This window comes from Chiloscyllium plagiosum, chromosome 9, assembly GCF_004010195.1.
Source record: "Chiloscyllium plagiosum isolate BGI_BamShark_2017 chromosome 9, ASM401019v2, whole genome shotgun sequence".
Lineage (NCBI taxonomy): Eukaryota > Metazoa > Chordata > Chondrichthyes > Orectolobiformes > Hemiscylliidae > Chiloscyllium > Chiloscyllium plagiosum.
In genome coordinates, this window is record NC_057718.1 from 841,676 (window position 1) to 856,788 (window position 15,113).

The following is a 15,113-nucleotide window of genomic DNA, read 5'->3' on the forward strand; positions in this document are numbered from 1 at the left end:
GATCTGGGTGTTCTTGTGCACCAGTCAATGAAGGTAAGCATGCAGGTACAGCAGGTAGTGAAGAAGGCTAATAGCATGCTGGCCTTCATAACAAGAGGTATTGAGTATAGAAGCAAAGAGGTTCTTGTGCAGCTGTACAGGGCCCTGGTGAGACCACACCTGGAGTACTGTGTGCAGTTCTGGTCTCCAAATTTGAGGAGAGACATTCTGGCTATTGAGGGAATGCTGCGTAGGTTCACGAGGTCAATTCCTGGAATGGTGGGATTACCTTACACTGAAAGACTGAAGCGACTGGGCTTGTATACCCTTGAGTTTAGAAGACTAAGAGGGGATCTGATTGAGACGTATAAGATTATTAAAAGATTGGACATTCTGGAGGCAGGAAGCCTATTTCCGCTGATGGGTGAGTGCCGAACCAGAGGACACAGCTTAAAAATACGGGGTAGACCATTTAGGACAGAGATGAGGAGAAACTTCTTCACCCAGAGAGTGGTGGCTGTGTGGAATGCTCTGCCCCAGAGGGCAGTGGAGGCCCAGTCTCTGGATTCATTTAAGAAAGAGTTGGATAGAACTCTCAAGGATAGTGGAATCAAGGGTTATGGAGAGAAGGCAGGAACAGGATACTGATTAGGAGTGATCAGCCATGATCATGTTGAATGGTGGTGCAGGCTCGAAGGGCAGAATGGCCTACTCCTGCACCTATTGTCTATTGTCAACAACTTTTGACCAAGAAATCTGTCCTCTACTTTGGTTCTGCTTATTGTGCGATGTGCTGGTCTGAATATTATTCATTTTTGGCTTCCAACAGAACTGCTCATTGTTTCCATTGACACCCATCCTTGTGTTTAACTCTACCTAATTCAGTGCTGTAGTGATAATGTCTCCAAACCCCAGGCCAATGTATTGGGACATGGATTCAGATCCACCGTTGCAGGTGGTGAAATTGAAATTCAATACAATCTGAGATGATAAGCCTTTCTATTATCATAAAACCCATTGTTGTCCTGAAATCTGCCATCCTTCTGCAGTCTAGCTTAGATGTGAATCCAAACACGCAAATCCTTAACTGCCATCTGAAATGTTCAAGCAAGGCACTCAGTTCAAGGGCAGTTAGGAATGGGCAATAAATGCTGGCCTAGACTGTGACGTCCACATTCCCATGAATAAAAACTATATTTTGAGACCTGCTGAATATTTCTAGTACTTTGTGTTTGTTTCGCTGTTTTGATTTTGTAATTTATGTATTTACAGCTACTTGGTATAAATTGCTTAAACCCTGCTTCTCGCTCTGAGCTGAACATGAACCTTATAAATTTTCCCTCGCTGTTTTCAACTCTCACCTGCTTAACATCCCCACCCCCCAATTATTTATTGTGTAAAACCTTATTTGGGCAGTGAGGTGAAGCTCTGAGGCCTGTAGTTACTAACAATGTCCTGATGAAATAATGTGGTCAACGATTACCTTCCATGATATGATGAGAGATTGAAATAAGTGGGCTGGCATGGAGAAGCTATAGAGAGAGTTGGAGGTATTGGAATGGGTGGGGAGAAGGTTAGGGGGAGTGCTGGATGTCATGGTGGAGAGGGTTAGCACCTTTGTTTCATGGGAATAAGGTGAATGATCGTTGTGGAGGAGGAGCAGCCAAAAACATTTTGGGAGTTCTGTATGATTTCTGACTCTGTCTTCAATCCCATCTTCTCTCTTTCTCTCTGTCTCTTTCTCTCTCAGATGGAGAAGTTGTTTATTATCTCTATGGGACCAGTGACTTTGTCACCATCTTGTTCTACATCTGCATCACCATTATCCTACATGCAGTCGTCCAGGAATATGCACTCGATGTGGGGTGTGGTGGGAGAGGAGTGGGCAGATTAAAATAAAAAGCATGGCCTGGTGGTGGGGGTAGGGGTGGGGATGAAGAGGAGGACCTGGGCTGGTGACATACACAATGAAGAAAGGTAGAGGAACAAATTATTCAAACTGAGGTGTTATTGCTTAATTATATATTGATTTGTTTTGTGTTCAAATCTGAACACGGAAGAAAGAGACATTGGAACTGTCAATTAATATTAAGATGAATAAAGATTGGCTCCAGTTCTGTCCTCTGTCATCTATGTTTTCAGAAGAGAGCAATGTTCTGTTATTTATGTTTCAGAAACTAAACAAACGGCTCCACCTGTCGAAGATCAAACACAGCAAGTTGAATGAGTCGGGTCAGTTGATCGTCCTTCATCTCATTTCTGGAATCTGGGGCTTTTACATCGTTGTGACAGTAAGTGGATGTAGTGAGTCTGACCAGGACAGAAATCCATGTTTACAGAGATTCTGAATGGTTCCTTTGATTCCCTTCACCCATCCAACCCCTCTTACAGTTTCCCGGGTCATTACCACAACCTTCAACCTCCCCCTTTTCCACTTCCTTCCCCCCCTCCCGCCTTCCAATCCTTGTCTGTTTCACAGCTCCTCCACCACCGCCATCGCCCCTTCCTCAATCCCTGTCTCCCCTCGGTCTTCCCATCAATCTTTGCTGACCTTTCACGATGTGTTTTACAGGAAGGTTATGTGACTAACCCAAGCAGCCTCTGGGAGAAGTATCCTCACATCGAGCTCTCGTAAGTCTCAGCTTCTTGTTCAATCCCATCTCCTGGGAGTACAGCTCGACTCTAATTTAGCAACTAGCTGTTGGGATTGTTTTGAGCAGCAGATTATGGTTATTCGGTGGAGGTAGTGGGTGGGGCTGTAGTGCCTTAGGATGCAGTAGGAGAGGAGAATGGGAACCAGGTGAGGTTTGGGGTAACAGGATAGGGTTGAGCAGATTTGGGTTTTGCAAGGATCCCAGTGGTTTGAAGGATGTCTGGGAATGATGGATGGATGTCACTTCTCTTGGGGGGGAACAGGGGCCTGTCAGTAATTTGGTGTCACTCAAAAATGAAAGTAGATTAGTGATCAGAAGCTGTTCACTAACACCAACTGCTGCCTGTTTACCGAGGCAACCAGCCACTGAATATTGTAATGAGTTTCCCCGGGACAGTGCAGAACCTTCGCACATTATCCTAAAACTGGTCAAATGACAGAGAGAGGCACTGGGAGGAGGGCAGCAAGAACATCGGGTCCAGGGAGCATGGGGAGTGAACGACTGGATTTTGTGCTGATATTATCTCCATTTCTCCCCAGCTTCCAGGTGAAATTTTTTTTCCTGTGCCAGCTCTCCTACTGGATACACTCGCTACCAGAGTTATACTTCCAAAGAGTGCGGAAAGTGAGTTCCACAATGCTCCCGGTTGGATCGCTCCTGAGAGTGTTCAATGGGAGACAGTTTCAAAGAAGCTTTTACTCTGTGTCTAACCCTGTGCTGCCCTTGTGTTTGATAGGAGTGTAGTTGGAGCTTTACTTTATATCCACCCTCATGGTGTACCTGTCGTGAGAGTGTTTGATGGGGACAGTGTCAAGGAAGCTTTACTACAGTTTACTCTGTATCGAACCCGGGTGTTGTGCTTGTTGTGGGAGTGTTCAATGGGGACAGTATAGTTGGTTGAATTTTAATTTTCTCACTTCTGAGCCATGCCCAGACAGGGTTCTTTATTCAGTGAGGTGGGTATTTGGGTCTGTGTGTTCGGCTATGGTGGAATGTTAAAGTGGTTATTCATGTGCTCCATTGTCTCTCTGGCAGGAGGAGATTCCCCGACAGCTGCAGTACATCGGTCTCTACCTCCTGCACATTGCAGGCGCTTACCTACTCAAGTAAGATTGGTCTGGAGTAACCCCTTGTTGTGTATTGGGTGAGGGACTGATCATCAGAGTACAACCCAGCAGGTCTCAGAATCAAATGAACAGCACCAACATGGATATAACATTGGCTGAATGACAGAAAGCAGATTACTGGTTAATAGATATTTTACAGGCCGGAGGTTAGTGGTTATTAGATATTTTACAGGCTGGAGGTTAGTGGTTATTAGATATTTTGCAGGCCGGAGGTTAGTGGTTATTAGATATTTTACAGGCCGGAGGTTAGTGGTTACTTGATATTTTACAGGCCAGAGGTTAGTGGTTATTAGATATTTTACAGGCCGGAGGTTAGTGGTTACTTGATATTTTACAGGCCGGAGGTTACTGGTTAATAGATATCTTACAGGCCGGAGGTTAGTGGTTACTTGATATCTTACAGGCCGTGGGTTAATGGTTAATAGATATTTTACAGGCCGGAGGTTAGTGGTTATTAGATATTTTGCAGGCCGGAGGTTACTGGTTACTTGATATTTTACAGGCCGGAGGTTACTGGTTACTTGATATTTTACAGGCCGGAGGTTACTGGTTAATAGATATCTTACAGGCCGGAGGTTAGTGGTTACTTGATATCTTACAGGCCGTGGGTTAATGGTTAATAGATATTTTACAGGCTGGAGGTTAGTGGTTACTTAATATTTTACAGGCCGGAGGTTAGTGGTTAATAGATATTTTACAGGCCGGAGGTTAGTGGTTAATAGATATCTTACAGGCCGGGGGTTAATGGTTAATTGATATTTTACAGGCCGGAGGTTAGTGGTTACTTAATATTTTACAGGCCGGAGGTTAGTGGTTACTTGATATTTTACAGGCTGGGGAAGGTTTGTAAGTGATTCTCCAGGATGGGTATCGGGAGTCTCGCTTTGCCTGATGATTTGGGTCTTGGTGGATTAAATGAAAACTTATGGATAATACTGTTATGATCCCAGTTGATATTATTACTGGATAATTCAATTTCCATACTGAAATCTGTCTTGATAGATTTGTTTTCCAGTTTAAATAAAGTGCTATATAGGTATGTAGGTTAGTCTGATCTTAGAGTAGGATAAAAGGCTGGTAAAGATGGAGGGTCGAAGGGCCTGTATTGTACTGTGCTGTACTGTTCTATGCTCTCTCATGAAACATGAGCTCACAATGCTGCAGGTTTCGTCCATGCTGTAAAACTCTGTGACTCAAAAACAAAAGATTATTAAGCATTTTACAAAAACAAGCATAACAAAGGTAGTGGGAGATCAGCGGATTGGGGGCAAGACCTATCAGAGCTGAGTTAGTCCATTTGATCATGGCTGATATGTTTCTCAATGGTATTCTCCTGCCTTCTCACTGTGACCCTTGATCCCATTACTAATCAAGACCCTATCTCTCTCTGTCTTAAATGCACTCAATGACATGGCCTCCACAGCCTTCTGCAACAATGAGTGCCTCAGATTCACCACTTTCTGACTGAAGAAATTCTTCCTCATTTCGGTTCTAAAGGGTTGTCCTTCTGAGGAACTCCACTAATCACTGGCTGCCATCCTGGCCATGTCATTGAGTGCATTTAAGACAGAGAGAGATAGGGTCTTGATTAGTAATGGGATCAAGGGTCACAGTGAGAAGGCAGGAGAATACCATTGAGAAACATATCAGCCATGATCAAATGGACTAACTCAGCTCTGATAGGTCTTGCTCCCAATCCTCTGATCTCCCATTACCTTTGTTACGCTTGTTTTTTTAAAATGCTTTATTCCCACTCTCTGTTTTCTGTCTGTCAGCCAATCCTCTATCGATGTTAGTACCTTACCCGTAACACCATGGACTCTTACTTTATTGAGCAGCCTCCTGTGCAGCACCTTGTCAGAGGCCTTCTGGAAATCCAAATAGATCACGTCCACTGTGTCTCCTTTGTCTAACTTGCTGGTTACATCCTCATAAGGTAACAGATTTGTCAGGAATGACCACTCCTTGACAAAGCTGTGCTGACTCAGCTCTATTTTATCATGCATTCCGATGTACTCCATAATCTCATCCTTAATAATAGACTGTAAAATCTTACCAATAATCAAGGCCAGACTAACAGGCCTACAGTTTCCTGTCTCCTGCGTTCCTCCTTCCTTAAACAGGAGTGTTACATTTGCCACTTTCCAGATGGCTGTCTTCCTCCCTGGCTCCAGTAATTCCTGAAAGATCACCGCCAAATGCCTCCACAGACTCCTCAGCCATCTCCTTCAGAACTCTGGGGTGTAGTCCATCGGTCTGGGTGATTTATCCACCTTCAAACCTTTCAGTTTCCCCAGTGCCACCTCATTAGTGATGACCATTGCACTCACCTCTGCCCCTGAGTCTTGTGAACTTCTGATATGCTACTGGTGTCTTCCAGCATAAAGAATGGTGCAAAGTACCTATTCAGTTCCTCTGCCATTTCTTTGTTCCCAACAAAAGATAATCAAAACCATAATAGGGGGAAAAATAAACTCTTGAGTGTGAGTAATATAAAAGTGACAGTAAGAGTTTCTTTACACATATAAACAGAAAAGGCAGGCAGGAGTGACTCAGAATGAAGCTGAGAAATAATCATTTGAAATCAGGAAATGACAAACAAGTTGATTAAATATTTTGCTTTGGTTTTCACAGTAGAAGGCACTAATAGCATTCCAAAATGACTGATCCAGAGCCTTAGCAGGAAAGAAATAAATACAATGACTATCACGAGAGGGAGAAAAGTGTTAGGTAAATGGAGCTCAAGGTTATTACATCCCCTAGACCTGATGGGATGTATCCTAGAACATTAAAGAAAGTAGCTTCAGAGATAGTGGATACACTGATGGTAATCTTCCAGGAAGCCTTTGCTTCTGGTATAGTAAGAGGATTAGAAAACCACCAATATAACACCTTTACTTATAAAGAGAGGGAGACCAAAAAAAAGAGGAACTGTGGCCAGTTAGCTTAACATTTGTTGGAAAAATATTGAATGGTATAGGGGATGTAATTATTATAAAGGATCGGTGCAGGGGTCACATTATTTACAATATGCATTAATGACTTAGAGTCATACAGCACAGAAACAGCCTCTTCGGTACATCCTGTCAGCACTGACCAGATATCCTGGGGGTAGCACGATGGCTCAGTGGTTAGCATTGATGCCTCACAGCATCAGGGATCCGGGTTCGATTCCAGCCTGGACTGATCTGATCTAGACCATTTATAGATTAGACTAGATTCCCTATAGTATGGAAAAGGCCCTTCGGCCCAACAAGTCCACACAGATCCTCAGAAGAGTAACCCACCCAGACCCATTCCCTTACTCTATATTTACCCCGACTTGGCAATTTAGCATGGCCTATTCACCTGACCTGCACATCTTTTGGACTGTGGGAGGAAACTGGAGCACCCGGAGGAAACCCACACAAACATGGGGAGAATGTGCAAACTCCACACAGTCAGTCGCCTGAGGTGGGAATTGATCCCGGGTCCTTGGTGCTGTGAGGCTACAGTGCTAACCACTGTGCCACCCTTTGGCAGCATTTGGTCCATATCCCTCGCAATCCTTCCTAAATGTACTTTTGCCAAATTTGCAGATGAAACAAAGGTAGTTAGGATTGCAAATAGTGAGGGTGACAGAGTCTGCAGAGAGATAGAGATCAAGTAAGTGGGTATAAACTTGGCAAATGGAATATAATGTGCGAAAGTTTGGAGATGTATTTGTATTTTGCCAGGAGGAATATGGAGCTGAATATTATTGAGATGGAGAGATACTGCAGAAAGCTTCAGAACACAGGGAATTGGGAATCCCAATACATGAATCTCAAAACATTAACATCAAGTTCACCGGTTAATGGAAGAGACAAATGAAATGTTGAACTTGACTTTAAAGGCAATGGGGTATAAAAATAGGGAAGTCTTGTTAAAACTGTATAATACATGAGTCAGACCATGGCTGGAATAGTGTTAACAGTTTTGGCCCCTGTACTGGCATTGGAGGCAGTCCAGGGAAGACAGGCTAGTTTATCCCAGGGTATGGAGGGATTTTGTTCTGATGAGAGGTTGAGTAAATTGGTTTTGTACTCACTGGAGTTCAGGTGAATGGGAAGAGATGTTATTGAAACATTATTGAGAGACTTGATAAAATAGCTGTGGAGGCCTTGTTTCCAGTTGTGGGAAAGTCTAAAACCACAGGATATAATCTCACAATAAGGGGTTTGCACATTTAAGATGAGGAATTTCTTTTCTCAGAAGGGTGTGAATCTGTGGAATTCTTTATCACAGAGGGTTGTTGAGGTTGGTTCGTTAAGGATCTTCAAGGCCTGAGCTGGACAGATTTTTAATCAGTTAGGGAATCGAAGGCTGTAGAGTTATGAGGAAAATGGAGTTGAGAATTATCAGATTAGCCATGTTCTCATTGAATGGTCTTGATAGGCTTGAATGGTCTTGATAGGCTGAATGGCCTGCTTTTGCTCCTGGTCTTATTTTCTTTAAAGAAATGAGCACAAAATAGAATTAAACTTAACTGCTTTCATATAACACCATTTTACCGATTTTTGGAACACAGGTTGAGAATCTGAGACCTCTTCGTGGAGCTTTCATACAACTGAGCTTAAACATTCTCGGCTTCAAATTTCCCTTCAGGGTAATAGCCAAACACTTTAGGTATACAACTTTGACTAAATTCCTTAAAATTGAAATAATCTATTTTTAACAATTCTAAACAATCTTCTCCCTTTCTCGGGCAATTTGCTTACAAATCTAGCTTCAGCTAAGAACCATGCAGAATTGCCCAATCTGGAACTAAAAATTAACCCTTTCTTTCCCCCAAACTATAAAAAAATTGGAAAAATATTAAATTCTTCACCTTCTAAACTGAAGTCTAATGCACAACTATTTATCTTTAACTGTTTGCACATAAAATTCTCCCAAAGTAAACATGAACACATTATTCTTCAGGACATATTTCTCTGAGTTAAATCACTATGACTAGAGATGCACTTACCAGTTAATCATTAAAATGCTTTAGACACACAGAAAACCCATATGCCACTTGTTCAAATTCAAAAAGCAGACAGTGTGAAAGTATACTGAATTCATGTGCCTTGCACCCCAATGCAGAATCTGTAAACTGGTGATGAGGGCAGTGTAGCCCTTCAAAAAGGCATTTTGGTTGGAGTGGGGGAATAGGTGGCAGATAATGTTCCATGGGGAGAAGTATGAAATGATTCATTTTTGTAGGAAGAACATGAAGAGGCAGTATAAAAGAAAGGTGTTGTCGGAGCAGAGGGATCTGGGTATATCTGTGCACAGATCATTGAAGGTGACAGGGCAGGCCAATAGTGCAGACAGTGTCCTTGACTTTATTAGTACAAGAGCAAGGTGGTGATTTTGAACTTGTCAGACCTGATCTGGAGTGTTCTGTACAATTCGGGGCACCACCCTATAGGAAAGCTGTGAATGCATTGCGGAGAGAGAGTGCAGAAGCGGTGTATGAAATGGTCCCACAGATGGGAAGCTTCAGTTTGTGAGGAAAGACTGAACAAGTAGGGCCTGTTTTCTTTGGAGAGAAGAAGGTTGATGGACGTTTTCAAAACCATGAGCGGTCTGAATAGAATGAAAAAGGAGAAGATGTTTCCCACTCAGAATGATTGTGAATCAGAGGACACTGATGTGATAGGAGGGAAACGTGTTGTTAAAATTGAGAGAACGCAGAAAAGATGTACAAGGATGTTGCCAGGATTGGATGGTTTGAGCTACAGGGAGAGGCTGAACAGGATGGGGCTGTTTTCCCTGGAGTGTCAGAGGCTGAAGGATGATCTTATAGAGGTTTATAAAATCATGAGGGGCATGGATAGGGTAAATAGCCAAAGTCTTTTTCCCTGGGTGAGTGTGTTCAATTCGAGAGGGCATAGGTTTAGGGGAAAGATTTAAAAGGGACCTAAAGGGCAACTTTTCATACAGAGAGTGGTACGTGTATGGAATGTGCTGTCAGAGGAAGTGGTGGAGGCTGGTACAATTACAACATTTAAAAGGCACCTGGATGAGTATATGAATAAGAAGGGGTTAGAGGGATATGGGCCAAGTGCTGGCAGGTGGGTCTAGGTAAATTATCTGGTTGGCCTGGATGAGTCGGACTGAAGGGTCTGTTTCTGTGCTGTACGTCTCTGTGACAGTGTTTCTGGTATGTACTGCCTGAGAATCTGGTGAAGGCTTGTTCAACCAAGGCTTTCAAAAGGGGATTAGGTTGTAGGGTGAAAGGGAAGAATGTGCAGCCAAGTGAATGAGCACCTCACTCAGTGCCATTCAGAGAGCCAGTGCAGACACCATCGGCTGAATCACTGCATCCTCAACTGGAACAATTCTCTGCTTCTGGGTCAGAGTGCAAGACCGCAGGGTGGCCAGTCTAGGGTTGGGAATAGCAAAGGAGTGGTATTGACTGGTTCTGTTTCCTCTGTAGTTTGACACGGTTGGGAGTTCTGCTGTTGGTGTTACAGAGCGTGACAGAGCTGGTGTTTCACACAGCCCGTTTATTCTACTTCATCCATGAAAACAACCAGAGGTTGTGAGTATGAGCTCAGCAAGTGGTGGTACAGCTGAGGTTAGCTAGTCTGGCACTGAGGGAGACCCCACTTCACCCTGAAACACGGCATAGAGGCAATTGGACAGAGGTATCAAGGAACAGAGCAAAACCTACCTGCCATTGTCTCATTATATCACTCCCTCAGCACTGACCTCCCTCGGCACTGACCTCCCTCGGCACTGACCTCCCTCGGCACTGACCTCCCTCGGCACTGACCTCCCTCAGCACTGACCCTCCGACAGTGCTGCACTCCCTCAACACTGACCCTCCGACAGTGCGGCACTCTCTGAGCACTGACCCACCGACAGTGCGGCACTCCCTCAGCACTGACCCTCCGACAGTGCACACTCCCTCAGCACTGACCTCCCTCGGCACTGACCCTCCGACAGTGCGGCACTCCCTCAGTACTGACCCTCCGACAGTGCACACTTCCTCAGCACTGACCACCCTCCGACAGTGCAGCACTCCCTCAGCACTGACCCTCTGACAGTGCAGCGTTCCCTCAGCACTGACCCTCTGACAGTGCGCCACTCCGTCTGCACTGACCCTCTGACAGTGCAGCGTTCCCTCAGCACTGACCCTCTGACAGTGCGGCACTCCCTCAGCACTGACCCTCCGACAGTGCGGCACTCCCTCTGCTCTGACCCTCTGACAGTGCAGCGCTCCCTCAGGGATTCAGTATGTTCTAGCCTGGATTAAGTGTTGATTTGACATTTCCAGTTGAGAGTCTCTGAGGTGTGGAGTGGTGTCGCAGACAGGAATGGACAGACGTGGTGCTGGAGTTGGAGCATTTGTTCACTGCTGTTTTGTTTCTTGAGCAGTTTTAATGCCTGGGCAGTAGTCTTTGTCATGACCCGTCTAATGACCTTAACTCTCGCTGTGTTGGTCGTGGGATTTGGACTCTCCCGTGTTGAACATCAGACCTTCGATATGGACAAAGGAATCTTCAACAGCCTTCCTATTCGGTGAGTCCAGCTTCAAAGCTCTGCTTTATTTTGCCCCACTCCAACCCTCACTCCACCTTATAGGCAGGGAGGAAAAGCAAGGCCTAACCTGTGGCATGCTTATCGCAAGAATGAATTTTTAAAAAGCTTTGTTATTTATTCCTGGAACATGGATGTCACTGTCTGGACCAGCAATTTATTACATCTGAGAAGGTGGGGGTGAGCTGCCTTCTTGAACTGCTGTCGTCCATGAGCTGTGGGTTGACCCATAATGCCCATAGGGAGGGAATTCCAGGATTCTGACCCAGTGACAGTGATGGGACAGTGATGTATTTCCAAGTCAGGATGGCGAATGACTTGAAAGGATGGTATTTCCAAGGGAAAGTGATGCTGCTCTGGTACAATACTGGATTTACCATCCAGAACTTGGCAAGTTCAAGCTTACATTGTGGCAGATGAGATCACTGAGTGGGATGTATAGTGTCCTATGTGGGAAGAGATGAATATTACTAGCATCCCAGGTGACCATGTGATAGGAAGTGCTCCTCAATGCAGAACCCTGAGCCCCAGGTTTCGGAGTTCACGTAGTGACTGGGAGACACTGTGGTCCATCAGCGAGGCTGGGAGTTACATGGACAGCACATTGGAGATGGTTACACCATAACTCCAGGGACTGGAAGAAAGAGGGGACTGGGTGGCCATCAAGCAGTTAAAGGGAATCCTGCAGGTAGTGCAGGTGTCCCCTGGTGTCCCCTCACAAATCAGTTTTCCATTTTGTAAGCTGATGAAGATGCTGGTTCCTGCAATCAGAGCCAAGCCTCTGACACTAAAACAGGCTGGCTGTACAGAAGAGGAGGAAGACAATACAGAGGCAGAAGAAAGCAGCAGTGATGGTGCTAGTTAGGGGAGCGTACAGGCATTTCTGTAGCTGCAGGTGTGCTGCCTCCCTGGTGACAGGGTTAGAGGGTCACTGAGCAGCTACAGGGCATCCTGATGTGGGAGGGTGGTCAGACAGACGTTGTGGTGCAAATTGCTATCAATGATATTGAAACAGTAGGATTAGGGATGTTTTCCTGTGGCAAGAATTTAAGGAGCTAGGCAGCAGCCTTAGGAGCAGGACCTCAAAGGTCATTCCCAGTTCAACGTGTCAGTGACTACAGAAATAGGAGTACAGCTCTGATGAATACATGGCTGAAGAATTAATTCAGAAGGGAGGGTTTCAGATTTCTGGATCACAGGTTCTGATGAAGGGTCACTGGACCCCCGTGGGGCGGCACGGTGGCACAGTGGTTAGCACTGTTACCTCACAGTGCCAGAGACCCGGGTTCAATTCCCGCCTCAGGCGACTGACTGTGTGGAGTTTGCACGTTCTCCGTGTGTCTGCGTGGGTTTCCTCCGGGTGCTCCGGTTTCCTCCCACAGTCCAAAGATGTGCAGGTCAGGTGAATTGGCCATGCCAAATTGCCCGTAGTGTTAGGTAAGGGGTAAGTGTAGGGGTATGGGTGGGTTGCGCTTCGGCGGGTCGGTGTGGACTTGTTGGGCTGAAGGGCCTGTTTCCACACTGTAATGTAATCTAAAAAAAACATCAACTCTGCCTTCTCTCCACATGTACTATCAGACTTGCTGTATTTTTTCAGCAATTTCAGGATCACTGGGACCATTTCTGGGGAAGATAGAATCTGGACAAGCAAGATGGTCTGCACCTGAACCGTTCTTGTGGGTAGATTTGCCAGTGCTCTTAATCAGAATTTAAAGTAGTTCACCAGGCAAGGAGACACAGAGTGTTAGTACAAAGGGATACTGAACCACTTTAGTCAAGGAATAAAGGCTGAGCGAGTTCAGCCATGTGTTTCAAGAAAGTAACGTGAAGCTGGCTGACCTCTCCTTTAATGCTAGATATATTGCAGGTAAGACAAGGTGTGTTAAGGGCATGGCTTGTCACATTGAATTAAATGTTGTTGTTATCATAGAGACATGATTGAGGGAGGGGCAGGAGTGGCAACTCAACATTCTGCAGTATAAAATCTGCAGGTGTACAGGGGAGGATATCAGAGAGAAGGTGGTGTTCGGTTATTAATAAAGGAGTCAGCTACTGCAGTAATGAGGTATGATATCTTAGAAGAATCTCTAAAAGAGGCTTTCGAATCATAGAGTCCCTACAGTGTGGAAACAGGCCCTTCAGCCCAAAAACAAATCCACACCGACCCTCTGAAGAGTAACCCACCCAGACCCATTCCCCTATCCTAAATTTACCCCTGACTAAGCACTTAACCTACACAATCCTGAACACTGTGGGCAATTTTGCATGGTCAGTGCACTTAACCCGCACATCTTTGGGTTGTGGGAAGAAATCCACGCAGATGCAGGGAGAACATGCAAACCACACAGACAGTCGCCCGAAGCTGGAATCGAAACCGAGTGCCTGGCGCTGTGAGGCAGTAGTGCTAACCAATGAGATGCCAGGCTGCCCCTTTGTGGGTACTGTTTAGGAATAAAATGGAACAGTTACATTGCTGCAAGTGTATTGTAGACTCCCAACAATTATCGATCAATAGGCGAATAAGTCTGTAATCAATTCACTGAGGTGTGTAAAAACAATAATAGGACAGTTATATTAGGAGCTTTCAACTACTTCGCCATTAATCAGGATAACAATAATGTCAAGGACAAAGTGCAAGAGTTGTCGGGGCATTCGTAAGAGGGAAATCAGGAGAGCAAAAAGGGGATTATGAGGTAGACTTGGCAGATAACATTAAGGAGAATCTATAAGTACATGAAGAGCAAAAGAGCAACGAGGGAGAGAATAGGGCCCCCTTAAAGGTCAATGAGGTCATCTGTGTGAGGAATCACTGGGAATGGGAGAGATACTAAACAAATATTTTGCATCAGTTTTTAGTGTGTAGGAAAAATGGAGGCTCGGGAACGCAAGGAAATAAAAATTGATATCTTGAAAACATTCCATATTACAGAAGAGGTGGTGCTGGAGGTCTTAAACAACATATAGGTAGATAAATCTCCAGGACCTGATCAAGTGTATCCCAGCATGTTGTGGGGAGTTAGGGAAGAAACTACAGGGCCCCTGGCAGAGATTTGCATCATCTGTAACGATGGGTGAGGTGCCAGAGGACTGAAGGGTGGTTAATATGTCTTTATTTAAGAAAGGCTGTAAGGAGATTCTTAGAAATTGGAGACCAGTGAGTCTGGCATCACTGATGTGGGGATTCTGAGAGATAGGGTTACCGGCATCTCAGGTGACCATGTGACGGGCAGGGCTCCTCCAACTGCAAAATCCTGAGCTGGGTGAGGGCTGATTGGGGATAGTCAACATGGCCATGTGTGTGGGAAACCATGTCTCACAAACTTATTTGAGTTTTTTGAAGAGGTGACTGAGAAGATCAATGAAAGCAGAGTGATAGACTGATTGGTATTCAGACCTTGTCTTTGCCAAGGTTCTGAGCAGTAGACTGATTAGCTAAGTGAGATCACAGGGGATTCAGGGAGAGCTTGCCAATTAAACACAAAATTGGCTAAATGGCAGGAGACAGCAGGTGGTGGTGGAGGGTTGTTCTTTGGTCTGGAGACCCGTGACTAGCAGTGTGCTGCAGGGATCAGTGCTGGGTCTGATGTTTGTCATTTATATAAACAATTGGATGACAATTTAGGAGGCATGCTTCATAAAGTTTTGGATTCTCCATCAAGAGTTCTTGATCAATTGGTTCATTGGCTGAGGAGTGACAGATGGAGTTTAATTTGGATAACTACAAGGTAGTGTGGTGCTGGAAAAGTGCAGCAGGCCAGCCAGCATCCGAGGAGCAGAAGAATCGACGTTTTGGGCATAAGCCCTT

At 45.0% G+C, this 15,113-nt stretch overlaps 1 protein-coding gene across 1 annotated transcript in view; it reads left to right on the plus strand.

Moving 5' to 3' along the window:
• tram2 (translocation associated membrane protein 2) overlaps positions 1–11,294 on the plus strand; it is a 59,804-nt gene extending 48,510 nt beyond the window's left edge. Inside the window, 7 exon segments of the mRNA XM_043695213.1 lie at positions 1,640–1,839; positions 2,154–2,270; positions 2,552–2,610; positions 3,173–3,257; positions 3,669–3,739; positions 10,203–10,307; positions 11,147–11,294. Of these exon segments, the coding sequence (XP_043551148.1) occupies positions 1,640–1,839; positions 2,154–2,270; positions 2,552–2,610; positions 3,173–3,257; positions 3,669–3,739; positions 10,203–10,307; positions 11,147–11,294 (785 nt within the window).
• Positions 11,295–15,113: the final 3,819 nt, after the last annotated feature.